This window comes from Leuciscus leuciscus (assembly GCF_965113295.1).
Source record: "Leuciscus leuciscus genome assembly, chromosome: 4".
NCBI lineage: Eukaryota > Metazoa > Chordata > Actinopteri > Cypriniformes > Leuciscidae > Leuciscus > Leuciscus leuciscus.
Window position 1 is genome coordinate 11,186,064 of NC_138728.1, and position 18,671 is coordinate 11,204,734.

General features: G+C 38.0%; 1 protein-coding gene across 1 annotated transcript in view; it reads right to left on the bottom strand.

Moving 5' to 3' along the window:
• Positions 1-18,671, bottom strand: part of hmga2 (high mobility group AT-hook 2) — a 32,494-nt gene that overhangs the window by 9,274 nt on the left and 4,549 nt on the right. Inside the window, exon 3 of the mRNA XM_082166716.1 lies at positions 14,882-14,932. Within this exon, the coding sequence (XP_082022842.1) occupies positions 14,882-14,932 (51 nt within the window). The remainder of the gene's footprint in view (positions 1-14,881; positions 14,933-18,671) is intronic.

Sequence of the window (18,671 nt, forward strand, 5' to 3'; positions counted from 1 at the left end):
AGTTCACTGTGTATCAAAACAAATAATTTAATTCACATGAATAAACATAATTTAACAACAAAGAGTTTTAACATACACATTTCAAATTAGATCCCATGTGCAAATATGAAGGCTGTTAAAATGGAGGAATGCCGAACCATTTGCAGTGACATTTTAACAGCTTTGCTTTTCAGTAGGTGAACTTCCAATGTAAAGGCTTGTGTTTATAAGCGAACAGAAACTGCACTCTGCAGAGGTTGTTAAGGTCATTACATTTTTATGCCAACATGAGAACAGAGCAACTGCTCAAATATTATTTTAAGTTGTAAGTCACATTCAGCGTGCATCACAAAAATGTGAGGCTACATTGCAGTTGGCGTGATCGACTGTGACCAGAAGTGTCCTACAGCATTTAAAGCCAAAGATGTAACCGCATACCAAATGCAAAAACCCATTCCAGCTGACCACTCAATGTCTTTGGTGGTCACAGCTTTGATTAAAACCATTTATATGAATATACAGGTTGATCTGAACACTCCACATTGCTTCTATCTTACTTTTAAAGAAATGCACCTATATGAGAATCTAAACACAACCTGAAGGAATCTCAAGCCTTTTCTCACTGAAGTGACAGATTAATGAGTAATACACCAGTTATAGTGAGTTTCCAAGCTCTTAACACTGCAGTGCCAACTGGCCTCGGAGTTCATTGCTTGCCACAACCCGCCACATTGGAAACAAGTTCTACTGTGAATTATTTTCCAGCCTACAGTGTTACGCATGCCTTGAAACTAGGAAAACGGAGACACCCACTGCGCTCAGGAATGATAACACTGATGAACAGTATCTCCAAAATAAAAAAACAATGGCAAAATGGTAGAAGAGAATGTGGCATCCCTTTTTTCTGTTGGGAAGTGAATAACAGAGTTGTTCACACAAAAATCCCCATAATATTTTTTATTTGTTTTAAAAAAGGTTTGGAACGGCGAGAAAATTCATGATTCAGCTTTCATTTTTGGCTGAACTATACCTTCAATGTTCCTTTAAATAGGTAGTACTACATCTTACTTCAAGTACAATTCATCCCTTTTCAAGTAATTCTTTTAAAATAAGTTAAAAGTTAAAATAATAAGATAAGCAACATCTTCGACATCCAATTAAATCCTGTCTGGACTGGCGGCCTCTTTTAAAGTTGTGCTAACCTTGACGGTACAATCAGTCAGTGTGTTCTCCAAAAATGATGAAGCGGGTCTGAGATTTTTCCAAGAGAAGGATGTGTGGGTGTACCGTTATGGACCAGAAAACCCACAATTCCTTAACTTAGCATCTAAATCTCGAGGCTTAGGAAGAAAATGGCACGAAAATCTCTCTTCTTGTTAAGATTATTGTCATAAAATACTCCAGCAAATACTCGGATTTCAAATAATCTTCCAGTACATATTCTGCATCAAAAGGCGATTCATATTGTTGTAGAAATGTTTTCTTGCTGCCATGGTCTCTGATCCTGCTTTGAATGGAGGGAGGATCTTTAAAAATTATTGATCACTGGAAAGTATGTTTGGCAGACATGGTTAAGGAGATGCTTCATTCTTCAAGAATGCAAAGAGGTCTTTGGGCCAGTTACACAAAGACATTATGTAATGGTTGCAAGTCAGCCTCTGGCACAGGTACCTGGGGACAAAAAGCTGAGAGCGTGCAGCTGCACGTCTCGGCAGCTCCAGAACAGAACGTGCCGGAGCAGAGCAAAGCCAAGCTAGTGGAAGACTCCTGCTCTTAGGACCTGGCATGTCTTACCAAAACCATTATCTGCGCCAAGAGTCATTTACTAAAAGCTTTACACTGTGGGGAATCCCTCTCTGCTCTTACAAGAAATGCACTGGAGATGTTTATGCCTCTCTCTCTCTCTCTCTCATTTATTGCCCCTGTGATAATTGAATCTTTGTCCTAAAAAAAAAAAAAAATGGAGGACATCTATATCTGAAATCTCTTTCGATTTTATGTCTTAGTATGAGGTGGAATTTTACATTGGGAAACCTTACATTATCACACAGTTTTGTCTTCTGTAATAAAACAATTAGTTGAATAAACAATAAAATGAATCTGCAAAAACCAGGAATTTGATTTAAAATTGATGCTGCACTCCTTCCTACACACCAACTCTCTCTATATTTATGCAAACTTTATCCCACAGGACTACTTTTAAGGAGTATAAGCTCTCTGAGCACATCTACACCAGGCGGAAGTATGTACAGTAAAATAAGCACCATTTTAACCTATTTTGTCTCTTTTTACAATTACTAATGATTAGACCTAAAGGGAATCAGCGCCTGCAGAAGTCCTCAGAAAACTTAGAATTGGAGCAAAATTTTGCAGAATTTTCTCACCTCTTGCAAGTTAATTTATGAATTTTTTGGCTAATTTGTACGAATTTGATACTCTCAGTTCCACCTAACCAGAGATGATATACAGTAGTTAACTAAAATCTTTAACTAAATCACGGCCAAGGGAGTATACTTTGTTTGAAAGGCTTGCGCGCTCAACTGTGCGCGAGACGATGCGGAACATGGAAAATGAAGTATACCCAGGCCTTAATAGCATATAAATAATACTACAATTTACTTTGTTTAAACTGAAAACTGCTTGATTTTTTTTCATACAAAATATAATTCATGTTTTTTTTTGCTCTGTTGCAAATTTTGGATGAAAACCATACTTGGTGTTGGCATTTTCAGCTTCCAAAATGTCGGTGCATCCCTAGTATAGTGCTCTCAGCTTCATATAATACATTTACATGCGTTTAAATAAGCAGAAATTTGTTCCTATTTTGTTCCTATAGAAAAGGTCTGCAGATTCCATCTGAGCCTATATGAATGTCCAAATGCGTACTGTTACAGAGGCACTTTAACATGGTACAGCCCATGAGACCCTTTCCTGCCCATAAGCCATATTCATTTTACCTGACTGCCTGGTAAAATAAAGAAGGAAAGTTTAGAAAAATGGAATGCAGCTCACATTTGCTTTAAACTTATACGGCTGACATATGTTTTGCGTTTGTGGAGAAAAAAAAAAAAAGCCCTTACTTGAACATAGTCTCCTTAGGGCTGCTGACAAGAATTCCACAAAGACAGGAAACATAAAAAAAACACTCTGCTTGATTTGATGAGGCAAACTTATCCAAGGACTCCCTCACTAGAGGCGGACCCCACAGACGAGCCACCCAGTAACTGCACCCCCTCCGTTCCTATGAATAAAGGCCACATGTTCTGTTAAACTGGAGGTGGAAGTGGGGAAAACAAGCCAGACATCTCCAGGGTACAGGGCCACAGCACTGGCTTTGTGATCTCCCTTGGAATGCCTTCACCAGTTCGGCCGAATCTGAAGGGATTCTTGGTCCGAAAGCACCCCACCTCTCACACATCTCTTCTCGGACTCCAAATCAAGCACCCTCCCCAACCAAACAGTGCTGTGAATGCCACCTATCAGAGCCGGGCTAAACCCTGCGATTAGGGGGAATTTGCCGAAGGGCCCTTTGTAGAAGAGAAAAATGTCTGCCAGAGCAAGGAATGTGGAAAATTCCTGGCAGGACAAGCAGCCTTTTGTTAGGAAGGTTTTTTTTTTTTTTTTTTTTTTGAGGGGGGTGTTCTGGAGGGAAAGAAAAGCGCAGACAAATTGGATCTGGTCCGTTTGGGAGCCTCTGCTGTTTGAAGTGAAATCAGTTCCCAGAGTTTCTCAAAGGAGAGAAGAAGAGAAGGGAGAGGGGTGGCGGGGGGTCAGCACAGAAATGCAGGTTTTTTAATTCAGTTTCACAAAACTTTCCAGGTTTGAGTTTTTTTTTTTTTTTTGTTCTTGAGGCTCTGTGCTCTTTATTGGGAACTGAGTCAATACCTCAGTTGGTCCAATCCAATGCTTTAAATACTTAAAATATGGGTTTATAGATCTCAAACTCTTTGCCAAAGTCTGTTTCTATTCTCCTAAATATTTCAACTCAATCAATAGTAAAAAAAAAAAAAAAAAAACATTGGTCAACAAACTTGCATTAAACACAATGTATACATGTTTGTAGTATGTCTGTCAACTGAATAAATTATAACAATGATAATGATAAAATAATAATAAATAAATAACATAAAATATGATATAAACATGATTTAAATATTAATTATATTTCATTAATACTAATATTATAAATCATATTTTTTATTATTAGTCAATACTTCATAATTTAAAAATAATATATATTACATAAAATATTTACATGCACTATATACACAGACACAAATATATTATGTATATAATGGCCCAGACATTGTTTCTGTTACTTTCTGTTTGTATTCTGAAGAGTGACTGCAGAGGTAGGGTTTATGAATCAAAGTGACTGTAACATGTTTTCGTGGAAATGTCCTGCAAATGCCTGGACGTCAGTGAAAGAATGTATGTGCGCAACCCTCTGTGTGAACCGCATCCCTGGTACACAGCCATATCATGATAAAGGCCTTGTGTTGCAGAGGTGTCACCATCAATAATGTATGTCACATACCTTACCCTGTTCATACAAACACAAAGGTTTCCTGTCTGCCTCACCCTCTCCCTCTCGCAGTTTTCCTTTATTCGTTCACATTACAGCACCAACCCAGCATTGATGCTGCCATTATGGATTGATTAATTAAGTGCCAATTATAAGATAGCTGTTGACTACAAATGTAGACCAAAAAATATAATTTATTTTTTTCAATTGTAACTTGATTTATTCTCTGTTTGTGAGTAAAGCTTTTATTGGAATACCATTCACACTGTAGCTTATATTAGCCAATCAGAAACCTTGAAGGTAATTCTTTGGAAACCTCAACCAATGGCACGTTTTCAGCATGGGTTCTGGTCAATTAGAAAAATAGTGTGTGTTTTACAATATGTTTCACAAACTTGTTCTGAATAATGGCTCCACATTAAATGTATCTATAGAAACCAATTTCAGTCAGATAAGAAAGAAGAAAATGGTTTAGGTAAAACATAATTATGACAAACAAAGTCAAAATTACTTCCAACAAACCAAATCATATTTATGAAATGAAAAGTCAAAATTATAAGATAAAAAATCAAAAGTATGAGGTAGAAAGTTATAATTATGACATAAGTCAAAATGATAATATAAAAAGTCATTTATAAGATGAAAAGTCAAAATTATGGCAAGTCACAATAAGATTATTTTTTTATTTCAACTTATCTCATAACAAGAACTTAGTATGTCTTAATTATGATTTACAAGTTTTGTTATGTCGCAGAAATGGGCTTCCATAAAAATACTGATTATCGGCAGGAGAATGTGATGTTACAGAAGCCAGTTTCCAGGTAATTGAGACTTTATTTCTCACAAATTGCAACACTGTTTCTCATAAGTGAGACTTTATATTTTACCAATGTGACTATTTCTTAGCTTAATGTTATTTCACAATTACATTGTTAATTTTTTTCGGTGGAAACAAGTTTCCATATGAAGTAAAACATGGCAATAAAAATGTTCCCCACAAGCTACAACATATTAATCTACAAATTATAAAACAGAAAACACTAGAATATGTAATCTCTCTAATATGGGGAAACCCATACAGGCCCATATGAGGTATACCATGTTATTATAATTGTGTTTTTCCCCAATGCTTTCTCTTACACATTTCTATCTCTCTCCCATTTCAATCTTTTGCCTCTCACATTCTCATCTCTGGAGCACCTATCGAGGCAGCTGTTATGGTCGCTAGCTCAGAGCAAAATGATTAAAGCGCTTCCAGAAGCTGGAACAGGAAAAGGAGGGGGGGGGGGGGTGCAGCGAGAGATGAGGGGAAGAGGTCACAGGGGTCACTGGTGGAAATCCGTTGAGGTGGTCCCAGCAAACTCCTGCTGTGTGAGTAGAGCCCCGAACTGAACACACGCCTCTATTGGCAGGAATTCAGCTTCTCGGGCCCCAGATAGTGAGGAAGAGCGAGATAGAAAAAGACACGTGAGGAGGGGAAAGGCTTCGGGGAATGCAGAGAATGAAGTAGAGATGTCCACTCTCTCTCTCTCACGCTGTATCTAACTCGCACAGCCGTCCAAGTGAGGGACAGGAGCGGCTCCAAGCCACAATGTAAACTAAGCTTTTGCAAGTGCATACTTCAAGACCCCAACTCCTGCCCAGGGTTTCAATAATTGCTAATAAAATGTTTGCAGCTCATTACAAAAATCCATTCACCATCCAACTACGACTAATTGGGAGAGTCTTGCCAAACGAAATCAAAACTATGAAAAGTAACTTTTCCGAACATGCTGCATGTACAAACAAGAAGTTTGTTTTAACCCATGCACAAGACGTTATTATTTATGCTGGCAAACCATTAAATTGACAGAAATTCGCTTTAACTTTACAAGTCAACATGACGGGACATTCACAACCCTGTTTATTTCTGTAATGTCACATATTTCTGAGTGAAACAAAACACCCAACGAGTTAATAATTTATGGCAAAACTGGAATTGATTGGATCATGAATAGTGGGCATTACATATCAAAATGAAGAGAGCTTGTTGTCAACTGTGAAGGCGATAAAAATTGTCTCTCAATGTCAGAAGATTTTACCTTTAGGAGTACAACAGCGGCAGTACCGTTAAAGGGACAATTTTGTACCCCTTAAGCCCTGAGGGCATTTTTAGAGTTGTTTTTTCTGAGTGACACACACAAAACTAAACATATATAACTATATAACTACAGCAAGGAGAGTCAAAAGATAGATATTGTTTGATAGAACACTTTTCAATTTTTTTGAAAAAATAAATTACATTACATTTGGACATTCTCCTGCTGAGAAACCGCTGATAAAAGACAAAAAAAAAAAAAAATGTATGATGATTTTGCATCTCTATCTTGTTTGTCATGCAATAACTCGGGAAGGAAATACGGTAGGGGGGAAATTCTTTTTTGGTGAAGTTCCCCTAAATGTAAGTTGCATCTGGATCAAATTTGTGGTGATAGCATAAAGTAATCAAAAGTTACAGCATTTGGAACACAGTGTGTTCTGAGTGACACACACAAAACTAAAGACTCATAACTCCAAAACAATGGCAAGGAGAGTCAAAAGGTACTGGTAGGTATCGTTTGATAGAACACTTTTAAATTTTTTTGAAAATATAGATAGCCTTTTTGTTCAGTCCTTGACGTCCCCTAATGGGCATTTTTAAAATTGTTCCTCCATGAGGAATATTAATTGTAATAATATGCTAAAAAAAAAAAAAAAAAATGCCATTTTCAACGATCTGTGAATGTTTCATGAGCTGTATGATGTTTTTCAGCAAATAACTCAGCACTACTTAGGAGCTTTTCAAATTGGCTACATTCACTGTAAAGTTCAGACTCTAAGCTTTCAAATGACACCTATTTTGTGTTAATCAAGGCATTTAAAAAAAAAAATATGATAGTGAATATTTTCACAGCTAGGTGGCGCCCGCGTGTGGTACACACCGATTTAGAGCGACTACTTAGCAATCATTCAGAGTTGATCAAAGTGGTTAGATGCTTTAAAAAGCTGAGATTCTAAGCTTTGAGATGATACATATTTTGTGTTATTCCACGTTTGAAAACAAGCACGGACGGTTCCGGGAACATTGGAAAACACATTGCATCCCGGAAAGATGAGAGACTTGTTTTTTTAAGCCAAGTATGCATCACTTTGTGAGGAATATCTCATGATCCTCGCAACGCAACGCAATTATGTTGTGCTCTTTGTAATCGTGAGAATCTGCTGTCAATAAAGATGTTCGATTTTCCACAATTCATGCATGTTTCATGGAGATACGAGCTAAAATACACATCACATCAATACATCACATCAATGCATCTATATACTTCATTGGATGTGCGCCTGTGCAGCTTCATGTGTTAGAAGTCCATGAGGAATATCTTTAGATCTGAGTGATCCATTTTCCACAATTTATGCATGCTTCATTGAGTTATGAGTGAAAACGCGACATCAGTGCTCCATCTACATACAAGGCTCTGTGTGCGCCTGTCGTGTGTTACAACTCCATTAGGAATATATTTAGATCTGAGTGATGGATTATGGTGAGTTAGGGCTCTTTTTAATCGTGAGAGTCTGCTGTAAATAAGGATGTTCCATTTTTCATGATCGATGTATGTGCCATGAAGATACGAGTGAAAAGGCCAAGTCAAAGCTACCTTGCTTGGCTATGTGCGTCTGTGGGATTTTTTTTGTGTTAGAACTCCATGAGGAATATCTTTAGTTCTGAGTGATGGATTATGTTGAGTTTGGACTCATTTTAATCTTAAGCATCAGCTGTAAATAATGACATGTCATTTTCCACAATCGGAGCATGTTTCATGATGTTACGAGCGGAAATGTGTCTTAAATTCAGCATCCATATATATGATTTACATATGGGTCTTGGGGGGCTTCATGTACAAAAACTCGCTCAAGTTTAGTTAACTCCGTTTTAGAGGGATTACTTAGCACTCGTTAGGAGTTGATCAAAGTGGTTAGATGCATTAAAATGATACCTATTGTGTTGTTCCATTCAATGGGGGGGTGTAACGCCGGTGGTACACTTCGGGTTAAAAAACGTGCATAATTTCACCACAAAAATCGTGTTGTGAATAAATCTTGAATTGTCCATATATATCACTCAGACTACTTAAATAGTTCCATTCACTGGGTGTAGAATTGCATTATAACATTTCACTACTCGTTTCTGCTTTTGTCCTTTAGTTATTTATTAATCAGGCCAACAGGAAGTCCTGCTATAGGGAGCATTCTGCAGATCCCCTGCACCAGGCGTAATGTTATCTGCTAGATTTGCTTCAGCAGCCAAAAGACTGATTTATTGCCCCCCTCTTCCTTTTCCGGGTGCTCCTCCTGCACAGGTGCGGAGATGGACCGGGTCCGCTGTGCCAAGCGGACAAGCCGCACTGTGTTGGGGAGGTGGGGGCATGTTGGAACGGACTATCTCTGTCCTCAAACAGCTAACATTATTCAGTTGTGCACTGCAGTTCCCTTTCATACTGCCAACTGGCCCGTGTCCAGCGGGTTTACTCGTTCGGTTCCTCTGCAAGCGAGACCATTGCGAAAAAGGGAGAAGTTCTTGTCTCTTTTTGCGCTCTCTCTAGGCCTGCATGGCCCTCCATGTGTGAGTTCTCACTTAGCCAACAGCCCTGCCTGTTCGTTACCACAGCAATAAGTGGGAATGCCGGCAAAGACAATAGATTTACTTCCCATGGCGTCTTCAAACCGTGAGGGATGTCACATGCATTCAAAAGATCTGGCCGAGAGGTTGACGCTATGATGTCCACCTCATCTTACGCCAAGAATTCCTTTGATATGAGGTTGACGACAGTGTCTTGATTCATACCCGCTCTTCCCTTCCCAGGTAGTTCTTTCCACCAATGTTTGTTGGATCACAACGGCCTGACAAACATCTGAGCAGGTCGCTCTGCAGCTTGTAGCTACTGCCAAACCTAACGCTCGGACGTTGACTCCCACCTCTAGGAAGAGACGAGGAAATGAGTGAATGAATAAGGCACAAATGAGCGGAGGACAGGAGACGGTGGAGAGGAAGTTCTCTCTCATCTCACACAAGGATCTGCTGCTTTTGGCTGAAGGACAGACAGTGTTGTCAGGTGGTGAGGAGTGGAATCAGAGCCGAGGGAAATGGGAGGGAGAGTCTGGCAAGGATGAGGGGAGGCGATTGGCGTTTCGAGGGGGGAACAAGGGCTGCGATTGGGAGTCATCCAACAGTCTCGATCTGGTGGGGAGGCTCGGAAAACCCTCAGTCGCTGCCAAAGTGTGAAAAGATATTTTCTCTCTTTTTTCCCCCCTTCTTCCCTTTCTTAATGTGTCCAAGTGTGAGGTGGGAGGAGGGTATTGTGATGGGAATTTGGTGTCAAACATCAAAACCTTTTTATAGCCTTCGTGAGCCTCCCGGGCAAAATATTGTACTTGGCCCCCTGGGCGTTTCTAGGCAGGAGACTCGGCAGTCAGCTGAGGTCCTGTCCTGCTCTGAGTCAGTGGCTTGGCTTGGTCTTTCAGCCTGTTTTTATTCCTTGCATTTCCTATTCCACACTAGATGGGACTGAAATAGTAAGATGCTGTCAGCTTTGTTTAAACTTGTAAACAAATCCAAATGTTTGAAGAACGCCACTTTGCAAGTCCTTGTTGAGTCATACGGGTGTCTACGTGGGCTACTATGTTTGTCAACATGGAATTAAAACTGACCCTATTTACTTCCTTAATACATGTTCTTGATGCATGATTCATCAAGGCACATTATTCAAAAAAATTATTAAAATAGCCTATTTCATCACAATTTTATAACTTGCTCTGACTTCTCTTTCCGTTTGATTCACCCAGAGTAATGTTAATGTAATGTTAAGCAAAGGCCAAATATCCATTTAGACTGTTTCAGGGTACTGTCATTGCTGATGTAATGATTTAATGACAGTCCATGCAATAACTGCTATGATATTAAGAATCAAACAAATGTGGGCTGGTTTTTTACTCTTAGAAAAAGTTTTGTACCTTTAGGAATAGAACAGGGACATCTTTGTTCTCCTAATTACCAGAAAGGGTTCATAATAGCACCTTAAGAGTACATATTAATACTCTCTAAGGTACTAATGTGCACCTTTTATGAGTGGATTAATACTGTTTTTTAAATGTGATTTTTATGTTTCCTGAACACTGCATCATTATTGTAGCTTTATAAAACATATACTATTACATTAAATTATGTATATTATTTTATGTTTGTTTATTTCACAGCTGGCACCGCTAAGGGTTCTATAATTCAATGCAAAAAAATGTCCTCCCTAATAGTGATAAGAATAAAAGTATCTATAAAATTTGGACAAATCACAAATATGTATACAATGATTTTGTATATATTTTTTTACTTTATCTTATGTATTTACGTAGATAGATGGATTGGATAGATAGACAGGTAGATAGAAAAGTGTTCATTCAGTGAAATATGTGTCTATTATTTTTTACTAAAAGTTTATCTGTGTTTTTTGTAAACTTGTACATTGTCAAGTAATGTAAACTTTTTACATTACTTGACATTTTACTCATACTTCGGATTACTTGATTCTTCCCCTCATTCAAAAAAGGCATTAAACTTTTATTTCAAAACAAATACATAAAATAAAACGCTGAAAAAATCAATAATATGATTTAGCTGTAATGTACAGATTTTTGATTACAATTAAATTTTATTACAATTTTAATATTCGTGTAGTAAATGCAGTTTAGCAACTGATGAGCTGAACATGGCAGGCTGCTGAGAACATATAAATATTCTTGTTATCAAGATAAACAACTCAAGGTCTTAGAACAACTTTTATTCTTATCACTCTGGGGGAGGACAGTTTTTCTTGCAGCAAACCAGCATCCTCACGTAGCAGCTGTGCCACCTGCGAAATGTTATTTTAAGAATCCCAAACCATTCTACATCCTCTCTGACTGCTGAATTTCCTGTCTGATAGCATGATGCTCAATGCATACATCTCAACAGAGGTCATTTTGAAGCTGACGAATGCCCTAGATGAATGAACCGGTCTTGGTGAGCTCTTGGTAAGTGTCTTAAATGTCTCCGGTGGAATGAACATGATTAAACCATTTTTTTCTCTCTTCTCATAGCCAAAGCCACCTTCCACTATTAACCATTTAGGGGGGTGGAGATACTTAGTTGGGGGAGGGGGCCAAAGGAAAACATTCCAGCGGCCCCTTGTAGCCAAAAAGGATATGCTATAATTAGTTCCAGGAGGGCGAGCAGTAGCTGAATGAAGAAAACTGACTTGTTTATCTAGAAGAGGAATGGCAAAACTCTTGTCAAGTCCACCCTGAGTATGTGGAGACCGCCACGCAGACTCTTGGCCATGTTAATTCATCTGTGACCTGCTAAACAGATCATAACCCACACACAATGACCCATACAAGAGGACGGAGGGCTGCAGACCCACACGTTTCCCATTGCCCATTCATAAAAAAGCAGACAGGAAGACAAAAAATGTTGGTTTTCTGCCTCAGACTGCATTGGCTGAACTCAATAAAGCCTTGGCACACATCTGGAGATGCAAGGCTCATTCTTTTTTCTTTTTTCTTTTTTTGACACGTTCCGATCGGAGCGCTATCTCTCTCTCTCTGCTTTCCATCTCTGACTCATTATCATTCATACACTTGGCCGCGAGTTCATCTCGGACACATTCACAGGATGTCATACCACTATGCCCACTCCACATTCAGGATGTTTGTAGAATGACTACAGCCTGATGAATATGCCTCCAGATTCACACCAGCTTGTAACACTCAAATCAACTGCAACATGTGTCTATGTGCAACAGAAAAAAGCTTTCGACTGTATAAAGTATGTTAATTGCAGAAACTATGTTCACTTTCTGTAACACTTAGGTTTAGGGTCCAATTCTCACTATTAACTAGTTGCTTATTGACATGCATATTACTGGATATTGGCTGTTTATTAGTACTTATAAAGCACTTATTAATGCTTTATTCTGCATGACCATATTTTACATCCCTTAATTCTATCCAATACCAACTCCTATTACTACTAAACTACTATTAATAAGCAATAAGGAGTTTATTGAGGCAAAAATCACAATTAAGTTAGTTAATAGTAAGAATTGGACCCCAATCTAAAGTGTGACCTAAATAAAAAATAAAAAAATAAAAAATCATTTGTAAAATTGCATTTTAAAAAATATATGAAAAAATAATAAAGAAACCCAAGAGACAAAATCTCTTGTTCTCACAGGCAGTCCTTGCTTAAGTCTAGTTAACCTTTGACCCATAATATTTTGACCCATAATAGCTTGTGCTTCAATAAGGAAGACAAACAATTATTTTTCTGGTTATATGTCTTTAAAGATGTGAAAAAGGACCAATATGGAATCTTAAACTTCATATTGAAGGATGCAAATTTTTGGTGGATAATTGATTAACGTCCTCTGCAGCCAAGACAAAAAAGTGCGTAAGCTAGTAATGTGATTATTGTCATTTTAAACAATCACTTTAAACATAAGTACTATCAATTTCATTGTGTTGAATGTTTATAATAAGGGAAAAACATACTCTTTTCTTTGCTATTCCAGTTGCTTTGTGAGAAAAAAACATTTACAAAGTCTACTTAGCATCTACAAAGTATATTGCTCCATTATTTATTTGTCTAAGGCTAACTGACATCAGTGAGTGGGTGGATCAAGCGTGTGTGTGTGTGTGTGGGAGTGTGTAACTGCATCACGCTGCCATCATGAAAGAGCAGCCGAACGCACCTTTGGGCATCGGTACAAAGAAAACAGGGCAATAAATGTAAACTTTATCAGTTCAGTCCAAAGAGTTCAGCCGTTCAGACTCTCAATCTCACAAACTCATTTAAACGGACACTTCTAGATCATGTTTTACCCTGGTATGTAGTAAAATGCCTTTTAAGGTTTGATGCAATCTACTGGTTTTGCAGAAATTTAAATAACACCAGTGAAATTAGGGATGTGCAAAACATATTTTCAAAATTGACTTTTTAAAGTTGCCTTTCTATCATTTTCTCTCATGGACATATGCTGCATTAAAAATGCAACACTATGGTGACAAAAACTGAAAAAATTCTATAATCGATCTATGATGATCTATGATTGATCTATGATCTATAATTGACCTACAAATCCTTTCTGTCCCATATTTCACTGTCCACATATAAATAAAAGTAGTATAATGAAAAGTAGAACTGTGTCCATGCGCAAGGCTCTTGCATTCTACAGATGCTCCTTTAAGACTGCCCTCATTCTCTAACCCTTTGCGTGTCTCATAAAGTTTAAGTTTCTGTCCTAAAACAGTCCGATGTGGCGAGTAAAAGCTTAACTTTAGGACGTTAGCTATAGGGGCTCAGCCGAGACCTGGAGGTAAAGGGTGTTTTGGAACAGCTCGGCTCACATGTGACTCAAATCGCATTCCTGGATGATAGAGTCAGATGGGGCATGTTTTCCTCCAATACAAATGTACTCATTTCTGTATTGAACCAATCATATCAGCCCATCACTTTCCTAAAATCGTATAGAGAAATCAGATGTGACACAATTTTAAATGTATGTCTAGGGGCCTCAGAATGCTTTGCTTTTCCTGTCTGCCAGAGAAAAATCCATGAGGACACAGAGTCGGCATGCCACAAAGGGTTCATTCTCTCCATATCTCCCTGCAGTTATCCTGGTGGCACTTTTAACTGCCTGCCGCTTTGCTTCTCCAGCTATCAAACGTGTCATTGCAGGCTGATAAACCCCGCAAAATTCAGGTTATCAGAGGAATTATTGGGTTAAAACTGAATTAAAACAATTGAATTAAAAATGTAATTGTCTGTTGCACATTGGCGATCAACTGAATAAGTGATTAAGTAACATGTACATAACTGTGTGTGTCAAAGAGTATGTTTTTAGGTCAAAAAAAGAAAAGAAAAAGCAAATGAATGAATATAGTCATGTTTTCTACAACAGTGTTGGTAAATTAAAATATTTGTGTGATATTACATTCATGTTTGTATGTATGTATCATTAATAAATCCAAGACTGCACATATAGGCAACATAAAAATAAAATAAAAAATTAAAATAAAAAGTGCTCCATAAATGATCAGTTGTCTGATCATAATGCAAATTAATGTATTTAATTTGTGTATTATGTCTCATATAAAAGAATCTTCGTAAAATATAATGGAAAAAGAAACATGATTCAAAATATAATTGTCCTTTTTGTGAAACACTGAAAAGCAATGCTAATAAATTTGTATCGATAGTTTTGAAGGGTATATGGGATCATGCTGCAATGGATGTGTCTAGTTATATACAACTAATGTAGACAAACTCACCCATTTCCTGGGTCTTCCTCTAGGTCTTTTCTCCCCTGTGGTCTCAGCTTTCTGCAAATGCCAACAACCATGAATTAGTGGTCGGTATTTCATCAAGTGCTTTAAACAAATTTTTCAGGCACACAATTTGTCACAAGCAGAGTCATTTTCATATATGGCCACAAAAGGAGAAGGTGAAATGCTAGGGTTCCATTTCCTCTAATGCTTTTAATACATAAAGAGTTTGTAAGGTATATCCGGGCCTCCAACAATGAACTGTCTCCATTGCCCAAGTTCCTGGTCTGTGCAGCGTAATATTTCACTAGAGGAATTTTATGCCATTCAAGTGTAAATAAGAGCACCATTATCAGCAAACCCACCCAGATAAGGGCCATGAAAGACAGTTATGGGGTTTCAATCACAGCGGCTCCAGCTTAATAACAGGGGTCCATTGAAACACTGTAAAAATAAAACACCTCACAGGAAAATGTTGCTAAAATAGTTTGACAGTAAATTCTTCCATTAATAGCATTTAAGTTTTCCGATTTGACGGTTGTCTGACTTAAGAATACCAGCATAGGATTTCCCACAGACATTTTGTGTTGTTTAAGCAACAATTCCATCGCCCTCTGAAATTGTAAGTGAAATAATTTGACAGGTGGAAGCAGGAGAGTCTTTCCCCGAGGGTTTGAATGATGGTGCCTTCCTGCTATGGTCGAAGGCAATTAACAAGACAAGACACGTCTTCATTATTTATAGGATATAAAGTTTTCTTCTGGCCGTGGGCTTTTGTCATGCAGAGCCCTGCGGGAAACCTTACTCAAATCATCAAACATCTATGAATTCTGTGAATGAACCAGGAAAGGTAGGCGTCAAAGGTATCATGTTTGTCAGCAGAGTACATCCAAACGAGTGAGACACAAATCAATGCTGGTAGAGTATGCATCTCTATCTCTAACCTATTAACAACACCATCATGCTTAAGCATTACACTAATCTGAGAGAGTTACCAAGGTAGTGTCATGAATCATGAGAGTATATTTAACTGGTTTATGTCAAAGTCAAGAACGTGAATCCATAAATGTGTAGCTGACATTAAATAAAATGTATTTAGTAATTAATCAAATAAGCTGATAATCAGTTTGTATCATAAAATTCAGCTAAATTCATTAAGTTTTTCATTGAGTTAGTGTTGTTTTTGTTAACTAAAACTGTTTTCGATAATTAAAATAGAGCTGAAATAAAATGAAATGAAAATAATTATTAGAGGAAAACTTAGATTAGAAAGGTCGCCTTGCAACTAACTGAAATAAGTGATTTTAAGTTGAAGTACTCACTGTAAAAAAAACACACCAATAAAAATGATAAAAACACATAACAAAATCAGTCAAACTTAAACAAAATTTAAAATCAAAACTATATGAAAATTTAAAAATAAAGGGTAATTCAAAATATTAATAAATACTAAAAGAGTATATAAATAATACTAAAATAACTTATGAATTGGATCAATTATGAATTTGATCAGATTCAATAGAATGATTTATTTCATGAATTGGACAACACTAATCTCAAACATTTACTAAGCTAGGGAAGATATCCAGAATTTCAGGAAATTCCTTACATTTTGGTTTTTCCTTACACTACGCTACATGGTATATGGCTATATGGCTTCAGAAGACTTGAAATATCGCAATTGAGTCATAATGGCAACTATTTTTGTCAATTCTGGACAAAGGATTCACAGACCTGCTTTCTCTTTCATTATATTCTTCAAAAAAAATCATATTATGAGTAAAAAAAAAGTGCTTTAAGGCTACAAGAGATTGTCACTTGGTCAGTAAAGGGACAACTTTCTTTCTTATTTACCCCAATAACATTCATAGTAGTACCTTTGGTGTACATATAACTACTCTAAGATACTAATATGCATCTTTTAGGAGTAGATAAAGTACAAAGTTGTCCCTTTAAGGGTACTGCCCAAGTGACAAGCTGTTGCACTCCTAAGGGTACATTTTTTTCTGATAGTAAAAATAGAAAGTCATATGGGTTTGGAAAGACATGAGGGTGAGCAAATGATGACAGAATTTAATTTTTTGGGCGAACTGTGCCTTTAAACCCATACTCTCATACATGGTTGGAATACTTCAATAAAAGCTTCTACAATGCATCCCTGTCTGTTGTGTTGTGTGTGATGTGTTCAGTCCTGTTTGGGTCAGTCTGTTTGCCCTGACGAAGTATGCAGGCATTGTCAAGGCTCACATTACCACTTCTCCAACAAGCAGAGTTTGTTTTGAATACCCAAAGGACACTTCACCGTTCTGCAAAGGCATGATGGACTGGAGAAACATAAACCTGAGCGTCGTAGTTCACGCCACAGCCAGTCACTAAGAAAGGACACAGAGGCAGCTACGGGTCGGCGGTTAGCCTCAGTCCGGCAACCAATTTTGTGTCCTACACACTTCCATAGATGTTTATGGGATTGAAAAGGGGTGGAAATTGATGTAAATATTAGATTGCTGTGCCTATAATGATTTGCACATTCTCAAAGACACAAACCCTTTAACCTCACCTCTCCTTGTCTGCGTCTTTCTCAGTGTCTCTGTCTGTCTTTCTCGGACCAATCAGTGTCTCCCTACCTTCAGTCCTCTGTTGGGGATGCTGCATTTTTAATCAGGAGATTTAATGGTCTGCAAGTCGACACCCTGATCAATTAATCATGTCTGTGTTTGCGTGTCTCGTCCAGCCATGTCCCGTGTCCACAGCAGACACGAGCCCGGGCGCTCACTGTCCTCTTCGACACCAGGACATCCTGGCATGCGTGTGAGGCCGGGGACAAGGCCATCTCTCATTAATGGAAAGGGAGGGGCAGTCTCGCTTCTGCCAAACCCACTTTTGCGAATGGAGAGTTTAAAATTAGCCCCCTGGTGCCCCGTATCAAGTTCCAACAATGTCTGGTCAACGGAAAATATTCCGGCTAGTCATTAGGGCCAATGAATTGAGCAAAATGATCGTAGCGGGGCGGAAATGGTCTGGTTATATGTCTTGACAGTTAAAACTGTGTACCATCTAGGTATACCATGGCCTGTTCAGCCTGGAATGTTAATATGATACCACTTCTCTGGGTTCTTTAGAGCAATTTAGAGCTGACAATGTCTTTAATGTGCAAATTAAATTGCATTATTTATTGACAGCTACATTTCATGAACCTGGAGGTTGTTTATTCATTGCATTGTCTCAAGGCATTATCTATCTATGTATCTATCTATCTATCTATCTATCTATCTATCTATCTATCTATCTGACCAGCTGGTACGTCCACTGTTTCAGCAAGTACAGCATCAGTTTAGAGTCAGTCTGAGCCTTTAAATTGAGGGTCGTGAAAGTGTTAGGAGACACAGAAGATGACTGATTTTGGGTGGGAGAGCAAATCTTTCGAGAAGTGACTCTAGTGAGGCACCTTGCCGATTTTGGCTCCTTTCATCTTGGTAGATTATTCAGTCCACTGTATATCATAAAAAAGCTAAATAAGATGAAATAGTATTACACTAGCAGAAAATTGCTCAAGCTTTTCAAAGCGGGCCCGTGACTGTTTACAGTGGTACATTACTGTGAGAAGAGAGTGGTCAGAGCTGTCACTGAGTTATTAACGCAGACTAATTCCGCAAGTAGACATCTCAGCTCCCCTCGACGTCTCGGAGACGAGAATAACATTGTAATGCTTTTAAAAACCAAACGCACTGACAGTTGAGGGGACTTCCCACAAACATTTGCCAGACTAGACCACACACACAAGAGAAGCTGAAATGTT